We start from the raw sequence: 16,038 nt of genomic DNA, 5'->3' as shown, positions 1-16,038 counted from the left end.
AAGACAATCCCAATCCCATGGAGAATTTAAACTTACATTGTCTAAGATACAAGCCTTTTAAAACCATTGTTGTATACAATTCAATTGAGAACTAGATCAAAGAAGCTTTCTTGTAATTAAATCCTGATTAAAAAGGAGTCTATCTTTCCTCACAGCCAGACCATCTCCAGACTTCTATCTCAAAACCAAGTTACTACTCCATTTAAAATATATTTAGATATGAGTGGATTTCCTGTAGTGCTCCTCATGGTAGGTAAGTCACAGGATATGCTGCTTCACAAGAGCAGGAACATTATACCACATAATACAAATTGTACTATCCTGTTGCTAACCTGTAGACTATTAAGTATAATTGCTTTGCATTGTTGAAATCAATGTTCGGGTTAATTATAGGTCAGGCTGACTTTCTTTTACGTGCAATAGCTATGGCAAAGTTATACACATTCTGATTCCTGGGTCAACAAGGGATAATCTGTTGCTAGGGGAGTTTTTCTGCAATTTCCCTGTAGATTCCAACTAACTGGTTTTCTCTCTTTAAATACTTTATTTTGAAGTATAATACAGAAAACACTTTGCATACTGGCAGGTGTAATGGGTAATACATGCTGAACTTACATACCAGCAGATTTCCCATGGCATTGGTCAGTGAGTCAATGGTAATGCTGTTCCAAGGGGGAGGAGGTGGTTGCTGGACTGTGGAAGTGGGACAGGTGTGCACATCTCCAGTGAAAGAATTTGGAAAGAAGTTTGTAAGCCATCTGCCCAGAAACAGTGGAGCAAGTGTTTTTTTGATTGGTTCCTGGAAAATTATATTTTTCTTCCTTGCTCACTGCAGGGAGATAAATATTCCACAGATCGATAAATAAATCTATCAGTACGAAAAAAGCATTGATTTTGATTTTCAGTATAAAAGAAAGGCAGATGCTGTGACTTTACAAATGTAAAGATTACACTTTGAAATTTGACATTTCTTTTAAATTTCATTTGTCATATGTTACCCTTGAATATTGTAACCTAAACTGTTTTCAGGAAAATTACCTCCAGAAAGAGTTGAAGAGTTAATGTTGTACCTTGGCAGGTACTTTGGAAAAAATCCAAATGTTCATGGTTTACTATGTTTTAAGGTTTTTGTATAGTAAAGAATTACAGACTTCTGGGCTTTTCTATCACTGGACTGGAAGAGGCTTACAAACTGCAAGTTCTGACATGTGTGATTCTTTATTAGACTCAGAAAGGAAGGAACCTCAATCTGCAATTTGAAATGGGCACTTTTACTGCCACTGGTCCCACCCTCTGGAAAATGTATTAGCATGCATTTCTGATAAAATGGGACCTCCGCTCATTTTCCAATACTATATAATGTCCAAAAATCTGTTGATAAGGTGAGGAAAATCTAGGTTTCACAGCTCCTTTTTAGGTAAGACCACATTAGACTAGTCTAAAGGCCTGGTAGAAAATCACACTAAAATGGAGCAGATCTAGTTACGTGGATCTGAGCAAGATTTTTCAGTCCTCCAGCACATCTTCCGTTCCAATGCCACTGACCTTAGCAACTGGAAAATACACCTTTACCCATCGTTAAGAATACCTATTGCCTCTACAATCTACCCCTGACAATTAAAAGTCATTTTTTTGGGCTAAGTAGTTTAATTATCCATTACTATGAATTAAGCAATATAAATGGCAGCAAAGTGGGAATTTAGCATTAAAAAATTAAATCATCAGCTAATTTGAATTAAACAACTTTGAATTAAGAGTAGACGGCATCACTGATCATTCATGTACAACCTCAGCTTATTTTCTAGTCTTTTAAGTTCTCTGTGTTCATTTTATGCCCTAGTAAGAAAACAACTGTAGATTTAACCTTGTCTCCTGTAACATCTCTTTATCCACACATCTGAATCCCAACCACAATTACTTTTATTAGTAATTTTTGATACCATTTTACACAGAAGCCATACTGTGTTATTGTCCATACCTAATGCCTTGTTTACATTCTCCACACCCCGATGGTCACTGCTTTTCCCCTAATCGTCCTCCAAGATCTTAAATATATTTTACACATAACTAATCATCTGGTACATCATTCCTCTTATTTTTCACATGACTCCTAACAATCTTTCAAGACTGTCTACCATGTGAATTTTCATTCTTCACTAATGTAGCACATTTAGCTAGTGACTTATCAATTAACCTGTCTTTCCACTTTATTTTCTTAACAAAATCCAAATCTCCTTTCAGTAATACTATCCGTTCTTTTTACAAACGTTTTTCTTAACATTTTATTCACACCAAGGTATACTTTAATGCGAGTTTATTTCTTGAAGTATATATATATCCTAATCCTCTGATCTTTTCATATTATTAACTACATGGCTTTTTATATCATGGCTTGTATCATTCCCTTAATAACTTCTCACTAAATAACTGATTAATATAAACAAAATACTGCTGTTCAAGTTTCTTTGTATTAATTATGTTCCAATTCAATCCCTTTGCAAGTCTCTATAAAGATTCCTTTGTGTTGAGTAGGACTTCCCTTGTATTTAGTTTTGTATAAAGTACCAATGGGAATTTTAAAAGTTATATTTCCACTGGGTTGGCATTGTGATCACTAGGGATGTGGATTTCCAGTGAAATAGCGAACAATGGTAATCTTCATCCCCAGTGATCACAATGTCATACCATAGAGTCATAGAGTTATACAGCACGGATAGAGGCCCTTCGGCCCATCGTGTCCGCGCCGGCCATCAAGCCCGTGGAAATATGATTTTTTTTTATTTCCATGGGTAGCTCTTGATACAAAACTGATAAATCTAGTTCTTCATTCAAACATGTACAAACGGGCCTTTGTGATCAAGGTCAATATTTATTGAGACATTTTGGCTTGAAAACATCCGTATGAAATTTAACACATTAGACTTAACCAGCAGCTATAGGTCAAAGTAAGGATGGTGTAGGTCATTGTCCACAATATAATTCTTGTCATTTAAATTTTTTTCAGTATACCTTCATATCCCATTTGATGAAATGTACATAAAATACAGTGAGGTTCTTGAGAAAATGGAGAGATAGTAAAAGGAATTTTATGTGGGTTTGAATGTGGGCTTTCTCACTTATGCCTGTTTAGACCATCATACCAGATAAGGGTGGTCCTAGATGGACAAGCAGCATGACGCTTACCAGTGCTCTGTGCTTGTAACCTGTAAATGGGTTTAGCCGATAACATTCCTATGCATACTTGGTGGTTCCTAAGCCTTGGCTCGTTCCAACCTGCACCTAAATTCTCTGGGCTTAGGCAAGTGGGGTGCATCCCTATGGGATGAAAATGTGCACTCCATATCAGGTTAAACAGAAGCTCCACTTATTTGGATTTTTCAGTGGTTTGGCTTGGAGATTCTTTAGCATAGTGTTAGATTTCCACAACACCTGGCTCACCAAAAAAAATATTTTCAATCTTCCATCTATATTCTCAAAATCCCATAATTTGCAAGTGATATTTATCACTTGTGTGGTGTTTACTCATTGTCTAGTCGTTGAGATACAAATCCTGCCAAACACAATGATGATAGAAATCGGTAGTCACAATGTCAATTTTAACAGTTGTTCATGAAACGTCCATTTCATGTTTCTTCATTCACAAAGAGGTTCCGCAGCCAACTAAACCTCTCTGCTGGGACAGGTTCCAAAGCAGAGTTACAGCTGCCTACGGCGGAGGTGGAATCTGCACACCCAGGAGATCATATGCAAAAATGTTCCAGAAAATTGCGAATACAACAAAGATGGCGTATGAGAAAATCATGACCCACCAGGCACACTGCTGGTGGAGATTCTCCTCGTAGCTGCGCAAGATGATGAGTCCCATACTGATTCCCACTACTGCACCAGCCAGGTGTGCCATGAAGCTGGGCTGGGGGCCAGAAGAGGGTAGTGGAGGGGAGAAACGGAGCCATACTGCACGGCCAACCTCAGAGCTCACTGCCAAAAGGAAAGAGAACATAAGTTTAAAAATTCAAAACATGGAACAAAATAAGTAGATAATCTAAGCTACAACTCTGTCCTTTCACCTGTATAAATTTTCCAAACAAAATATGAAATACATTATTGCAGTACTTACCATGTGAATACGAAGGGGTTAGGCACTTTGGTATTTTAACGAGTGAACAGGAAACAATCTGGTTCGGTGAGGCTCTATACAGTGGGAATGAATGGGATGTAGCTTTTTCTTTGTAATCCTATGCCTGGAATAGGGCATATGTTCATCTGAAGTTGAATGTATTGCCAAGCCTACTGTATCAGAAGGGGGGGGGAGATTTTGAGGCATCATGGCTGATGGAAATGGGGTGTTAGCACCCCAAACATGGTGGGATATGATTCACCGCCCCGTTCCGTCGATGGTATGGCCGACCTATATTCTCAAGGGCCCACTGCTGGGTGGTCAGAGAGCCCGCCTGAGTCAGGCCCTACACTCTTTGAGTGCAAATTGTGCTCCTACGATGGACATAGGACCTCGATTCCTATTTTAGGACTTAACTGTGCAAAGCATGAACCATGCACACGCTGCACAGTTTCTACTCATCTAGCCAAAGAGGAGTCCAGAAGGTAAGTTTTAATTTATTTTTGTAGGGCCAAGAGAAGCAGGACTGCTCCTCTAGGTTCCACAAAAACAACCTGAGTCCTACTGCATCAGCTCCCCCACTCTGCCCGATAGCGGGACCCCCCCCCCATCCCCCCACACCTCCCTTTTCCTGGACCCAGGACCGACGGGCTGCCCTCTGGTGCTCGATTACCACAGGTAGCCCTATGTTAATGTGGGGTGGCCCTCAAAATGGACTGCCTCTCCCGTCGCCAACCAGTGCGCTCTGCCAGCCGGCCATCCGAAAACCACATGGAGGAAATCTATCCCAGGGATTTTCTCGGTGCCATTGTTTGTTGTCTTCCATTTTGTGCTTGCCAATCAGAAGATAAACAACAGTCTAAAAAGTTGCTTAACCTAAAGGACCAAAGGGCCCTAGTCCTGATAATGAGTGAACAGTTGTGTGAGCTTGTGTAGAACAACTGCGGCATGGTACAAAGCCCTTATAAAAACACGGTACTTACTGCAGACAAGTGCCAAGATCATTCGGAGCAGTTTATAGGGACACCGCATTCCCGCCCAGTTCTGAAAGGTAATAGATAACATGCTGTAACATACTCAGGGTGCGTTATACTCCAGTTATTCTGTAAGTGTCAGTCTTGGCTCAGTGGTAGCACTCAGAAGGGTTCATGGTTCACTCCAGTCTAGGACTTGAACACATAATCTAGACTGATACTTCAATACGCTACAGAGGTAATGACGCATTGTTGGAAGTGCAATCTTTCATTAAACCAAGGCCCCATCTGCCCTCTCAGGTGGACATAAAAGATCCCATAATGTTATTAGAAGAAGAGCGGGGGAGTTCTCCTGGTATCCTGGCCAACATTCATCTTTCAAACAACACCACCAAAAACAGATTAACTGGTTATTTACCCATGTTGCTCTGCACAAGTTGGGTGGCATATCTGCCTACAAAACAACAGTGACTATACTTCAAAGCACTGTACTGAGAGCATGAAAAACATGATGTAAATGTAAGTCCTTTCTTTCCCTGTAGTGCGCAGTGATAAAAAATTTGTTTATCACTGCAGTTCAAATCATTGTACAACAAACTTCCTGCCAACATTAAGGAAAACTTGATGAAAGTGGAATAAGATCAGCCTCCCACACTCTAGCTTTATGTGTCATATAGAATCATTTGGGTGGCGTGTGTTTCCACAATATAACACATACCTGGGTTTTAATGGGAAATTTGCAATTTGTGCTGACATTTGGAAACTTGGTGTTGCTGCCTTAAACTGCTGAGTTACATCTTTGTTATGTTAGAATGAGTACCACCCATGCTTCCTAACATATATGGTAACAAGTGATGTTAGGCAGTTAACTTCAAGCTTCCAATTTAATTCCATAATGAACCTAGTTTCCACAGCTGCACCAAAATATTTTTTTTATGTACAGATAGCTGGGTACCACAATTGGTTAGCACACTGTCCAGTCGCCTCTGTTAAAATCAAGCCCCACTAATGAGATGAAAGTCTAATTTCTAATCCACTCTATACCCGAGCAGGAAGTGCTCTATGCCGACATGAAGTGAAAGACTGGGACATATTTCAGCCTCCGAACTGGAGATTTCCCAACTTGATGTGCATACATTTGTAGAAAAAAGTTATTTACACATATAATATTATCTATGTTAAAAAGTATACAGTGACATTTATAAGAGCACAGAATTAAAACATGAAGTAGGATGTTTCTGCCCCATTATTAGGGTTGTAAAGATCCACAGCAAGCAAAAAACTATGACAGGAGATTACCCCTGGACCGTGACACTTGTAAATTCCTTATGGTGACTGATTGACATTCTGGTGTAGTGACAATTTGCAGTTAACTAGTTTTGCTGTTTCAATGACTAGTTCACTGGATTACATTGTGATGATTCACTGGTCAACAAGATTGAGGAATTTGCTAACAATTGTCTTACAATTTCTGAAAATGAATAAACTTGATATTAACATTTTTAGATGGAACATGGTAGCGGAAAGTCAAGGAAACACCAAAAACCTTTGTTCATTTAGGATTAGTCATTACATTTTCTGGCTTTATGTACACATTTAAAATAAATGGGTTAAAAATTAACACTAAAATAGTAGAGAGAAGAATTTCAGACAGACATTTTAACCATTCATTTGCTTATGCCTTGCAGCATAACTTCATGGCCTAGAGAATTAGGGAATTGCAGAATCACCTTTTTTGACAGAACTTTCGATGACACAAAACTGGTTGACAAAACATCAACCCCATTTTAAAAATTCAAACGTTTATTTTTTTAAATTTATTAATCAAGGCAACAAAGAAAACAGCAATGTCTTTAAACAAGATATTTGAATTTCATTCTTTAGAATGCCATCTAACTGTGGAACTGTTTTTTTTGTTGCAAGTTAATCAGTTAAACAAGCAATTTCAATGACAGTCTGGACCTTTAATTGTCCCTGTTGCACCATGTGCCTAAATCCAGGTGCTGCTATTGGTTGAGCTGTTGCCTAATTTACATCTCACCAAATTAACACAGGCTGTCATTTCCATTTCCTGCTTCAGCCACCAGATGGCACCAACACGCTGGCGGTCTGCTGCAACTGACAAGCAAGTCAAATAATTGGAAGCTGCATCTGATCTGAAACTGTTATGTATACAACCCAAAGGTGGAGCCAAAGGACGGAGAGACCCCTGCTGCTCAGTATTGTGCCTTCCCCCAAGGCAAATACTCTTTCCCTTCTTCCTTGCTTTCTGGAGAATTTCCTTGCATTAGCTGTGCAATTTCTTCAACAGCTTTATTTTCTTAAGTATTTCACCGTTACCAATTTACTGGGAATCCAGCTCTTGAAAGTTTTCTTTGTTTTAATTTATCATTCCTTAACTCCATCTTAGCTCCTCTGAAGTTTGTAATTTACATTTGCAGTGTCTTAAATCATCTGCTTCCAGACTCCAGACGACTGTTTAACAGTGCGAGAAATATGTGGAACTGGCCAGACTTGGCTGGCACATCAAACAATATTCAACTTCTAGCAAATCATTCATTTGACACCACAGGAAGGAACATTTGAGTTATCAGTGACTCAAAAGTGGCTTTTTTCACAGAATGCACTGTACTGAGTCCAGCACATGTATTAGTCAGGAGCTATGTGTAATGGCACATGTTTGTATGGGAGGTGAATGATTTGTACAGCTGCTGTGCCCGCCTGAAATACTGGACACATGGACACCAGTTCCTCTACCAACAGCACGGGTTTCTTGTTCTCAGATATCAACCACTGCCTGCTACAGTGGATGTACAACTTACCCCGGTTTACAGCAGCTACAGAAGTCACACACAAGCCATGCAACACTAGACAACAAATGAGCATTACCTTTTACTGGGGATGTGCTCTACACATACAGGAATTGGGATGAAGATAAAAATCAACCAAACATTGCTGGGCATGATGAATTATTAGATTTGTTTATATAATAAATGGGAATGTATGTCCAGCACCCTGACCTGCAGTTTCTCTGTCTCCCTGGGCTGTCAGCTCACACACTGTGACATTAAAAATAATATTAATATTACAGTAATGGGACTAATCAAACATCCTTAACAAGTAACATTAACCTAGCACTACTTAATTAAACACCTAAAACACAAATTTTGCATCAAAATAGGAAAATAACCACCCAAGTTATTCGCACTCTGCCGTTCCATTGTATTCCTCCTATTTTTTCTTCTATTTGCTCCGTTGCACTTTTTAGTTGAACTTTCAATTGAACTTTTTTTTTACCGATTCTATCCTGATTCTATATTCTAACATTTTTTCCCCTTTTGTTCTTCTTCTGCCTCCTTGCCTTTATGGTCCATTTTGGAGGTAGGGACACTATAAAAAATGTTTTTTAATGGATGAATTCCAGCTTTAAAGATCAGTTTCCAACCAATGAAAAGTCCAAATTAACTTGGGTGCTGTCAGCAACCCTGCAATCCAACAGAGCCAGAGGGATAAATGCAGCCACACAACTGCAAGGTTTAGCTGTATCAGCTTTCAGATTCTTTCACTTGTACCTACACTCGGTGTCACCTAGTCAATAATTCTTGATTTATCTTGTACTCTTTTGTTGGTGTCCCGCACTATTGGACTTTGGCCCTTTGCCTGAGCTTCTAAAAAAAAACACAGATCCATTTTTTGGTTCAAACAAGGAACATTACCATAAATCAAAGGTCCCTAACCCAAAATGAGCCATTTAACTATTTTAAAGGGTATATATTCCTTCTTCATCCCTCTCACTTTTATCCTCTTACCAGTGCCTCCCAGGTCATGCACTTCATACAGCCAACTACAGTAATCCATTTTTTATACCGTGCGATCCACTCATATATGACAGCTTGGTTTAGTGATTAGAGTTTTTGAACAACTTGTGACTAGAACAGCAGGCGCTGTATCTGTACTGACAATAGGAACTAACTGGAATTTTCTGATCACTTTATTCAGATATAATGCTAATATTTCCTACAGCTCTTCACAAAGTGAATTCTTGATCTTGGCCAGGCCATCACACAAAGGAACCAGACCGAGTCTTGGGGGTTGATTTTTCTGAAGGCAGGATCGATGTCGGGGAGGTGGGGGGAGTGCGGGGGGCTGCGAGCAGTAAGCTTGAGACCTGATGTGATTTTAGGTCCCGGGCCTCATTTCCATAATGTAGATCGGACTCCACCTGAACCCGGTGGGATTCACTACCTGGTTGGCAGGTGGGAGCGGAAATTTGGGCGGCAGCAGGACCCGCCAAAATGGTCCCTGATAATCAGGTAGGTTGACTCGGGGTCAGGTAGCAATCGCGGTTGGGGAGGGAACATAGGAGAAGCAGTAGGCCATTCAGCCCCTTGAGCCTGTTTCACCATACAATTAGATCTTGGCTGACCTGCATCTCAACTCCATTTACCCGCCTTTGCTCCAGTGATACCTTTTACCTAACAAAAATCTATCGATGACAGTCTTGGAAATTTTAATTGACCCAGCATCCACAGCCTGTTGGGGGAGTAAGTTCCAGATTTCCACTAAATTTTGTGTGAAAAAATGCTTCCTGATTTCACTTGATTTCATTTCACTAACCTAGCTCTAATTTTAAGATTGTGCCTCCTTGTTCTGGATTCACCCACCAGAGGAAATAGTTTCTCTGTATCTATCCTATTGAATCTCTTTATTGTTTTAAAGACTTCAATTAGATCACCCTTCAAACTTCTAAACTCAAGGGAACAGAAACCAAGTTTCTACAACCTGTCCTCATATTTTAACTCTTTAAACCCTGGTATCATTCTGGTGAATCTGTGCTGTACACCCTCCAAGACAAAAAAATCTTTCCTGAGGTTTGTTGTCCAAAACTGCATGCAGTACTCCAGATGGGGTCTGATCAAAAAGCCTGGGGCAGGGGTGGCCCAAGGTTTCCTGGTGGGACCCAGAGGGGCACTCCTGCTCCTCCTGGCCCACAAGGAAGCTTCAAATAAATTTTAAAAACCTATCTTACTGGTCCTTGATGGAGCTGCCTTCAGCTTTGGCCTGGTGGGGAAACCACCGCTGCTGCCCCACTAATGCCTGATGTAAAAATAGCAGTCAGGCCTGGATGACGTTATTGGAGCCCAATCAGCATATTTAAAGAAGGACCCAGTTGGCTAGAAACAAGTGTCTTAGCTGCCTGCAATTTAAAATTGCAGTCGGCCAGATCGGGACGGGAACGGAGTGGGTGAATCGCCCCGCTCTGCTTTAACTGCCTTCCTGCCCGGTTTCCTCTGGGTGGGGGGGGAGGATTTTAACTATTGGGTAAAGGGAAACATCACCACCATTCCTGTACATGCAGAGCACATCCTGAGGGCAAATCACTCAGGTTACTCTCACACCTCCCAGTGGCTAGGTACAGCTTGTTACTGGCAGGAGTGTGGAAACTCATTGCTTACCCACCCTCCTGGCCAAGAAATAGTGAAAGGAGCGGGGAGGAACCTAAAGAAGGAGAGAAAAATAAACTCCTGGATTTTGTAACTGAAGAGATTTACTCTCCAATTATCCCACTGGTACAAACTGCTCCTGACCCATGGCAATAACACTCTGTAACCAATTGCAATGCCATGGTGCAGTCCTGCCTTCCTCTGACAAAGTGGCAGAGATTTGGAACTCACTATGGGGGTGTAGATCCTCTTCAAGACACAACACATGATTCAGGATTTGTACTTTGCCAAAAAAAAGCACTTGCTGCTGGAGAGCATAAACCTTGACCCTCAATACGACTCAATATTACTCTGGTTTATTTGTATTGTTTTGTATAACTGCTGTAGGAATAATAACACAAATAAATCTATTACCATGACAACATTGGCCAAGTGTGCGGAACAGAGCGCGTAGACGCCACCAGAGGCTCCAACCAAGGGTGCCCTCATGTCAGTGATCGAAACGGTCAAGGAGCCTGCAACACAAAAACAGAATGACACGTACGTAATTATAAACATAGAATTACCCTGTGTAAATCCAATCAGCCAGGATAGCATTTCCAATATGCCAGGGAGTCGATTCTTTGAGCAGAAAGCGTCCATGTTCCACCTATAATTAAGTTTGTGACCTGTTAGAGTCAGGATCCAGCTTCAGTATCCTGAGCACTTACAGATTTAAGGTGTTGATATTACTAACTTTCAAAGTTCCCTTTTCTGACTCACATGTTTTATTTCTTATGCTATGTGCATTTGTGTACAGAATTCTTATCTGGCTAACTGTCCCCACCCTGCCCATATGCCCTACTGGTCTTTTCTTCACACTTTTTAATGAACAGTGTGGATTTTCTACTTCCTGCAAGCAACAGCTGCCTCTCCGGTTTAGGTGATGGTCATCCCGTCTGTACAGCCTTCCCTGATGCTAATGTTGGTTTTGTGTCTGGTTTCCTGGTGGCTAGTTTTGAACCTACTTCTGGTTCCCTGGTGGCTAGTGTTGAATTTGTGTCTGGTTCCCTGGTGACTAGTATTGATCCTACATCTGGTTCCCTGGTGGCTAGTATTGATCCTACGTCTGGTTCCCTGGTGACTCGTATTGATCCTACGTCTGGTTCCCTGGTGGCTAGTATTGATCCTATGTCTGGTTCCCTGGTGGCTAGTATTGATCCTACGTCTGGTTCCCTGGTGGCTAGTATTGATCCTACGTCTGGTTCCCTGGTGGCTAGTATTGATCCTACGTCTGGTTCCCTGGTGGCTAATATTGATCCTACGTCTGGTTCCCTGGTGGCTAGTATTGATCCTACGTCTGGTTCCCTGGTGGCTAGTATTGATCCTATGTCTGGTTCCCTGGTGGCTAGTATTGATCCTACGTCTGGTTCCCTGGTGGCTAATATTGATCCTACGTCTGGTTCCCTGGTGACTAGTATTGATCCTACGTCTGGTTCCATGGTGACTAGTATTGATCCTACGTCTGGTTCCATGGTGACTAGTATTGATCCTACGTCTGGTTCCATGGTGACTAGTATTGATCCTACGTCTGGTTCCATGGAGACTAGTATTGATCCTACGTCTGGTTCCATGGAGACTTGATGTGGAGATGCCGGTGATGGACTGGGGTGGACAAATGTAAGGAATCTTAAGATATGCGATTTGAGAACCTTTTCATTCATTCATCTGACGAAGGAGATAATCTCCGAAAGCTTGTGATTTTAAAATAAATTTGTTAGACTATAACCTGGTGTTGTAAGATTCCTTCCATGGAGACTAGTATTGATCCTACGTCTGGTTCCCTGGTGGCTAGTGTTGATGCTACGTCTGGTTCCATGGTGGCTAGTATTGGGTTTGTGTCTGGTTCCACAACGGCTACTGTTGGATTTTTGTTTGGTTCTCTGATGACTAGTGTTGGGTCTGTGCCCATTTCCCTGGTGGCTAGTATTGTCTTGGCTATTTTTGGATTTTTGCATTTTCCTCTCATTCTAATTTTGAAAATGCATCCAGTTGTTACTGTTGAGTCTGAGGCTAGTACCCTTGTGGCTAATGTAGTCCAATTTCTTGTCAGTGTATATAAGTCTGTAACCAGTTCCTTGCTGGGTACTGTTCACTAACACTTAGCGAGGTAGATCTTGACAGTGCGAAAGTGTGAAACAGGTGATAGCAAGTCGGCAGCGTGTTTTGCACTTCTCCCGATTTTTATTCCCATTGACTGTCGCACAAAATCAAGATCTACCCCAGTGACTCCAAACTACCCAAGTTGTGGTTGTTTATCCTTTTTAATCCAATATTTGTATCATTATCAATTCCTACAATTCTGTTTTCTGAAAGAATGAGGACACTGTTTAAGCAGTAGAACTCTAGCGGGTGTGAATCAATACAACAGCAAGACCCTTACATCATGCCTGAACTCAGCTGGATGTTTCAGATGCATTGGAAAGTTCATTATGGATCTTTATTTTTTTCTTCCTTTTTGTCTTCATTACTTCCCACTGTGATGTGCCCCAGTTAATATTCATTAACTGTTCACATTACAAGACTTCACTATGTAGCCCTCTATTTACCCAATGTGCTTATTGGGAGTACCTCGGCAAGGAGATCCCATTGCAACACATCTGCTAAATAACAATGATGCCACTATCATCGCTGTGGTCACAGACTGATCACAACCTGTTCTTATTATTTTTAATTTCAGTCTCTAATAAGATTTGTTAATCAGCTGGGTTAGAGTTGCAGGGCAGTTTCATGTTGCGAAAAACATTAAAATAACCATACTGCTCCTGCAAAATATGTCCATCAGTTCCAATCATAGAAACATAGAAAATAGGATCAAGAGTAGGCCATTCTGCCTACTCCGCCATTCAAAATGATCATGGCTGATCGTCTAATTCAGTACCCTGTTCCCGCTTTTTCCCCATATCCCTTGATTCCTTTAGCATTAAGAAATATATATGTCTCCTTCTTGAATACATCTAATGACTTGGCCTCCACTGCCTTCTGTGGTAGAGAATTCCACAGGTTCACCACCCTCTGAGTGAAGAAATTTCTCCTCATCTCGGTTCTAAATGGCATACCCTGTATCCTGAGACTGTGACCCCTGGTTCTGGACTCCCCAGGCATCGGGAACATCCCCCCTGCATCTAGTCTGTCTAGTCCTGTTAGAATTTTATATGTTTCGATGAGATCACCTCTCATTCTTCTAAACTCAAGTGAATATAGGCCTAGTCGACCCAATTTCTCCTCATACGGCAGTCCTGCCATCCCAGGAATCAGTCTGGTAAACCTTTGTTGCACTCCCTCCATGGCAAGGACATCCTTCCTCAGATAGGAAGACCAAAACTGCACACAATACTCCAGATGTGGCCTCACCAAGGCCCTGTATAACTGCAGTAGGACATCCCTGCTCCTGTACTCAAATCCTCTTGCAATGAACACCAACATACCATTCACCTTCCTAACTGCTTGCTGCACCTGATTGCTCACTTTCAGCGACTGGTGTACAAGGACACCCAGGTCTCGTTGCACCTCCCCTTTTCCCAATCTATCACCATTCAGATAATAACGTGTCTTTCTGTTTTTACAACCAAAGTGGATAACCTCACATTTATCCACGTTATACTGCATCTGCCATGTTCTTGCCCACTCACCCAACTTGTCTAAATCACATTGGAACCTCTTTGCATCCTCCTCACAGCTCACATTCCACCCCAGCTTTGTGTCGTCTGCAAACTTGGAAATGTTACATTTAGTTCCCTCCAAATCATTGATATATATTGTGAATAGCTGGGGCCCAAGCGCTGATCCCTGCGGTACCCCACTAGTCACTGCCTGCCACCACTTATTCCTACTCTGTTTCCTGTCTGTCAACCAATTCTCAATCCATGCCAGTATATTCCCCCCAATCCCATGTGCTTTAATTTTGCACACTAACCTCTTGTGTGGGTCCTTATCAAAAGCCTTCTGAAAATCCAAGTACACCACATCCACTGGTTCTCCCCTATCTATTCTACCAGTTACATCCTCAAAAAACTCCAGTAGATTTGTTAAGCATGATTTCCCTTTCATAAACCCATGCTGACTTTGTCCAATCCCGTTAATGCCCTCCAAGTGTTCTGTTATCACATCTTTTATAATAGACTCTAGCATTTTCCCCACTATTGATGTTAGGCTAACTGGTCTGTAATTCCCTGTGATTTCTCTCCCTCCTTTTTTAAATAGTGAGGTTACATTTGCCACCCTCCAATCTGTAGCAACTGTTCCAGAGTCTATAGAATTTTGGAAGATGATCACCAATGCATCCACTATTTCCAGGGCCACTTCCTTTAGTACTCTGGGATGTAGATTATCAGGCCCTGGGGATTTGTCAGCCTTTAACCCCGTTAATTTCCCTAGCATTATTTTTTTTTACTAATATTGGTTTCCTTCAGTTCCTCCCTCTCACTAGACCCTTGGTTCCCTAACATTTCTGGGAGATTATTTGTGTCCTTTGTGAAGACAGAACCAAAGTATGTGTTTAATTGTTCTGCCATTTCTTTGTTTCCCATTATAATTTCCCCCATTTCTGACTGTAAGGGACCTACATCTGTCTTCACTAATCTTTTTCTCTTGACATGTTTATAGAAGCTTTTACAGTCAGTTTTTATGTTCCCTGCTAGTTTACTCTCGTACTCTATTTTTCCCCTCTTAATCAATCTCTTTGTCCTCCTTTGCTGAATTCTGAACTGCTCCCAATCCTCAGGCTTGCCGCTTTTTCCGGCAATTTTATATGTCTCCTCTTTGGATCTAATACAATCCCTAATTTCTTTTGTAAGCCACGGTTGAGCCATCTTTCCTGTTTTATTTTTGCGCCAGACAGGAATGAATAATTGTTGTAATTCCTGCACAAATTCTTTAAATATTAGCCATTGCCCATCCACCGTCATCCCTTTTAGTAAAGTTCCCCAATCTATCATAACCAACTCACACCTCATACTTTCGTAATTTCCTTTATTTAGATTCAGGATCCTAGTTTCGGATTCAATTACTTCACTCCATCTTAATGAGGATTCTATCATGTTATGGTCGCTCTTCCCTAAGGGACCCCACACAACAAGACTGTTAATTAATCCTTTCTCATTGCACAACACCCAGTTTAGGATCGCCTGTTCTCTAGTTGGTTCCTCAACGTATTGGTCTAGAAAATCATCACGTACACACTCCAGGAATTCCTCCCCCACAGTATTATTGCTAATTTGGTTTGACCAATCTATATGTAGATTAAAGTCACCCACGATTATAGTTGTACCCTTCTTGCATGTGTCTCTAATTTCCTGTTTAATGCCCTCCCCTACATCTCCACTAGTGTTTGGGGGCCTATAGACAACCCCCACCAACGTTTTCTGCCCCTTGGTGTTTCTTAGCTCCACCCATACAGATTCCACATCGTGATTTTCCGAGCCAATATCCTTCCTCACTATTGCATTGATTTCCTCCTTTACTA

The 16,038-nt window shown here is 41.2% G+C and overlaps 1 protein-coding gene across 4 annotated transcripts in view; it reads right to left on the bottom strand.

The window, feature by feature from the left end:
- Window positions 1-2,849: 2,849 nt before the first annotated feature.
- The window catches only part of rhbdl1 (rhomboid, veinlet-like 1 (Drosophila)), a 151,712-nt gene continuing 138,523 nt past the window's right edge, over window positions 2,850-16,038 (bottom strand). For all 4 annotated transcript variants that reach the window (XM_068003307.1, XM_068003306.1, XM_068003309.1 and 1 more), the window contains exons 5-7: window positions 10,950-11,050; window positions 5,101-5,161; window positions 2,850-3,978 (exon numbers count right to left, since the gene is read on the bottom strand). In XM_068003307.1, the coding sequence (XP_067859408.1) occupies window positions 3,707-3,978; window positions 5,101-5,161; window positions 10,950-11,050 (434 nt within the window). In that variant the 3' untranslated portion in view covers window positions 2,850-3,706. The remainder of the gene's footprint in view (window positions 3,979-5,100; window positions 5,162-10,949; window positions 11,051-16,038) is intronic.

This window comes from Heptranchias perlo, chromosome 22 (assembly GCF_035084215.1).
Source record: "Heptranchias perlo isolate sHepPer1 chromosome 22, sHepPer1.hap1, whole genome shotgun sequence".
NCBI lineage: Eukaryota > Metazoa > Chordata > Chondrichthyes > Hexanchiformes > Hexanchidae > Heptranchias > Heptranchias perlo.
Note: the sequence above shows the minus strand (reverse complement) of the source record. Positions and strands in the feature narration are given on the sequence as shown.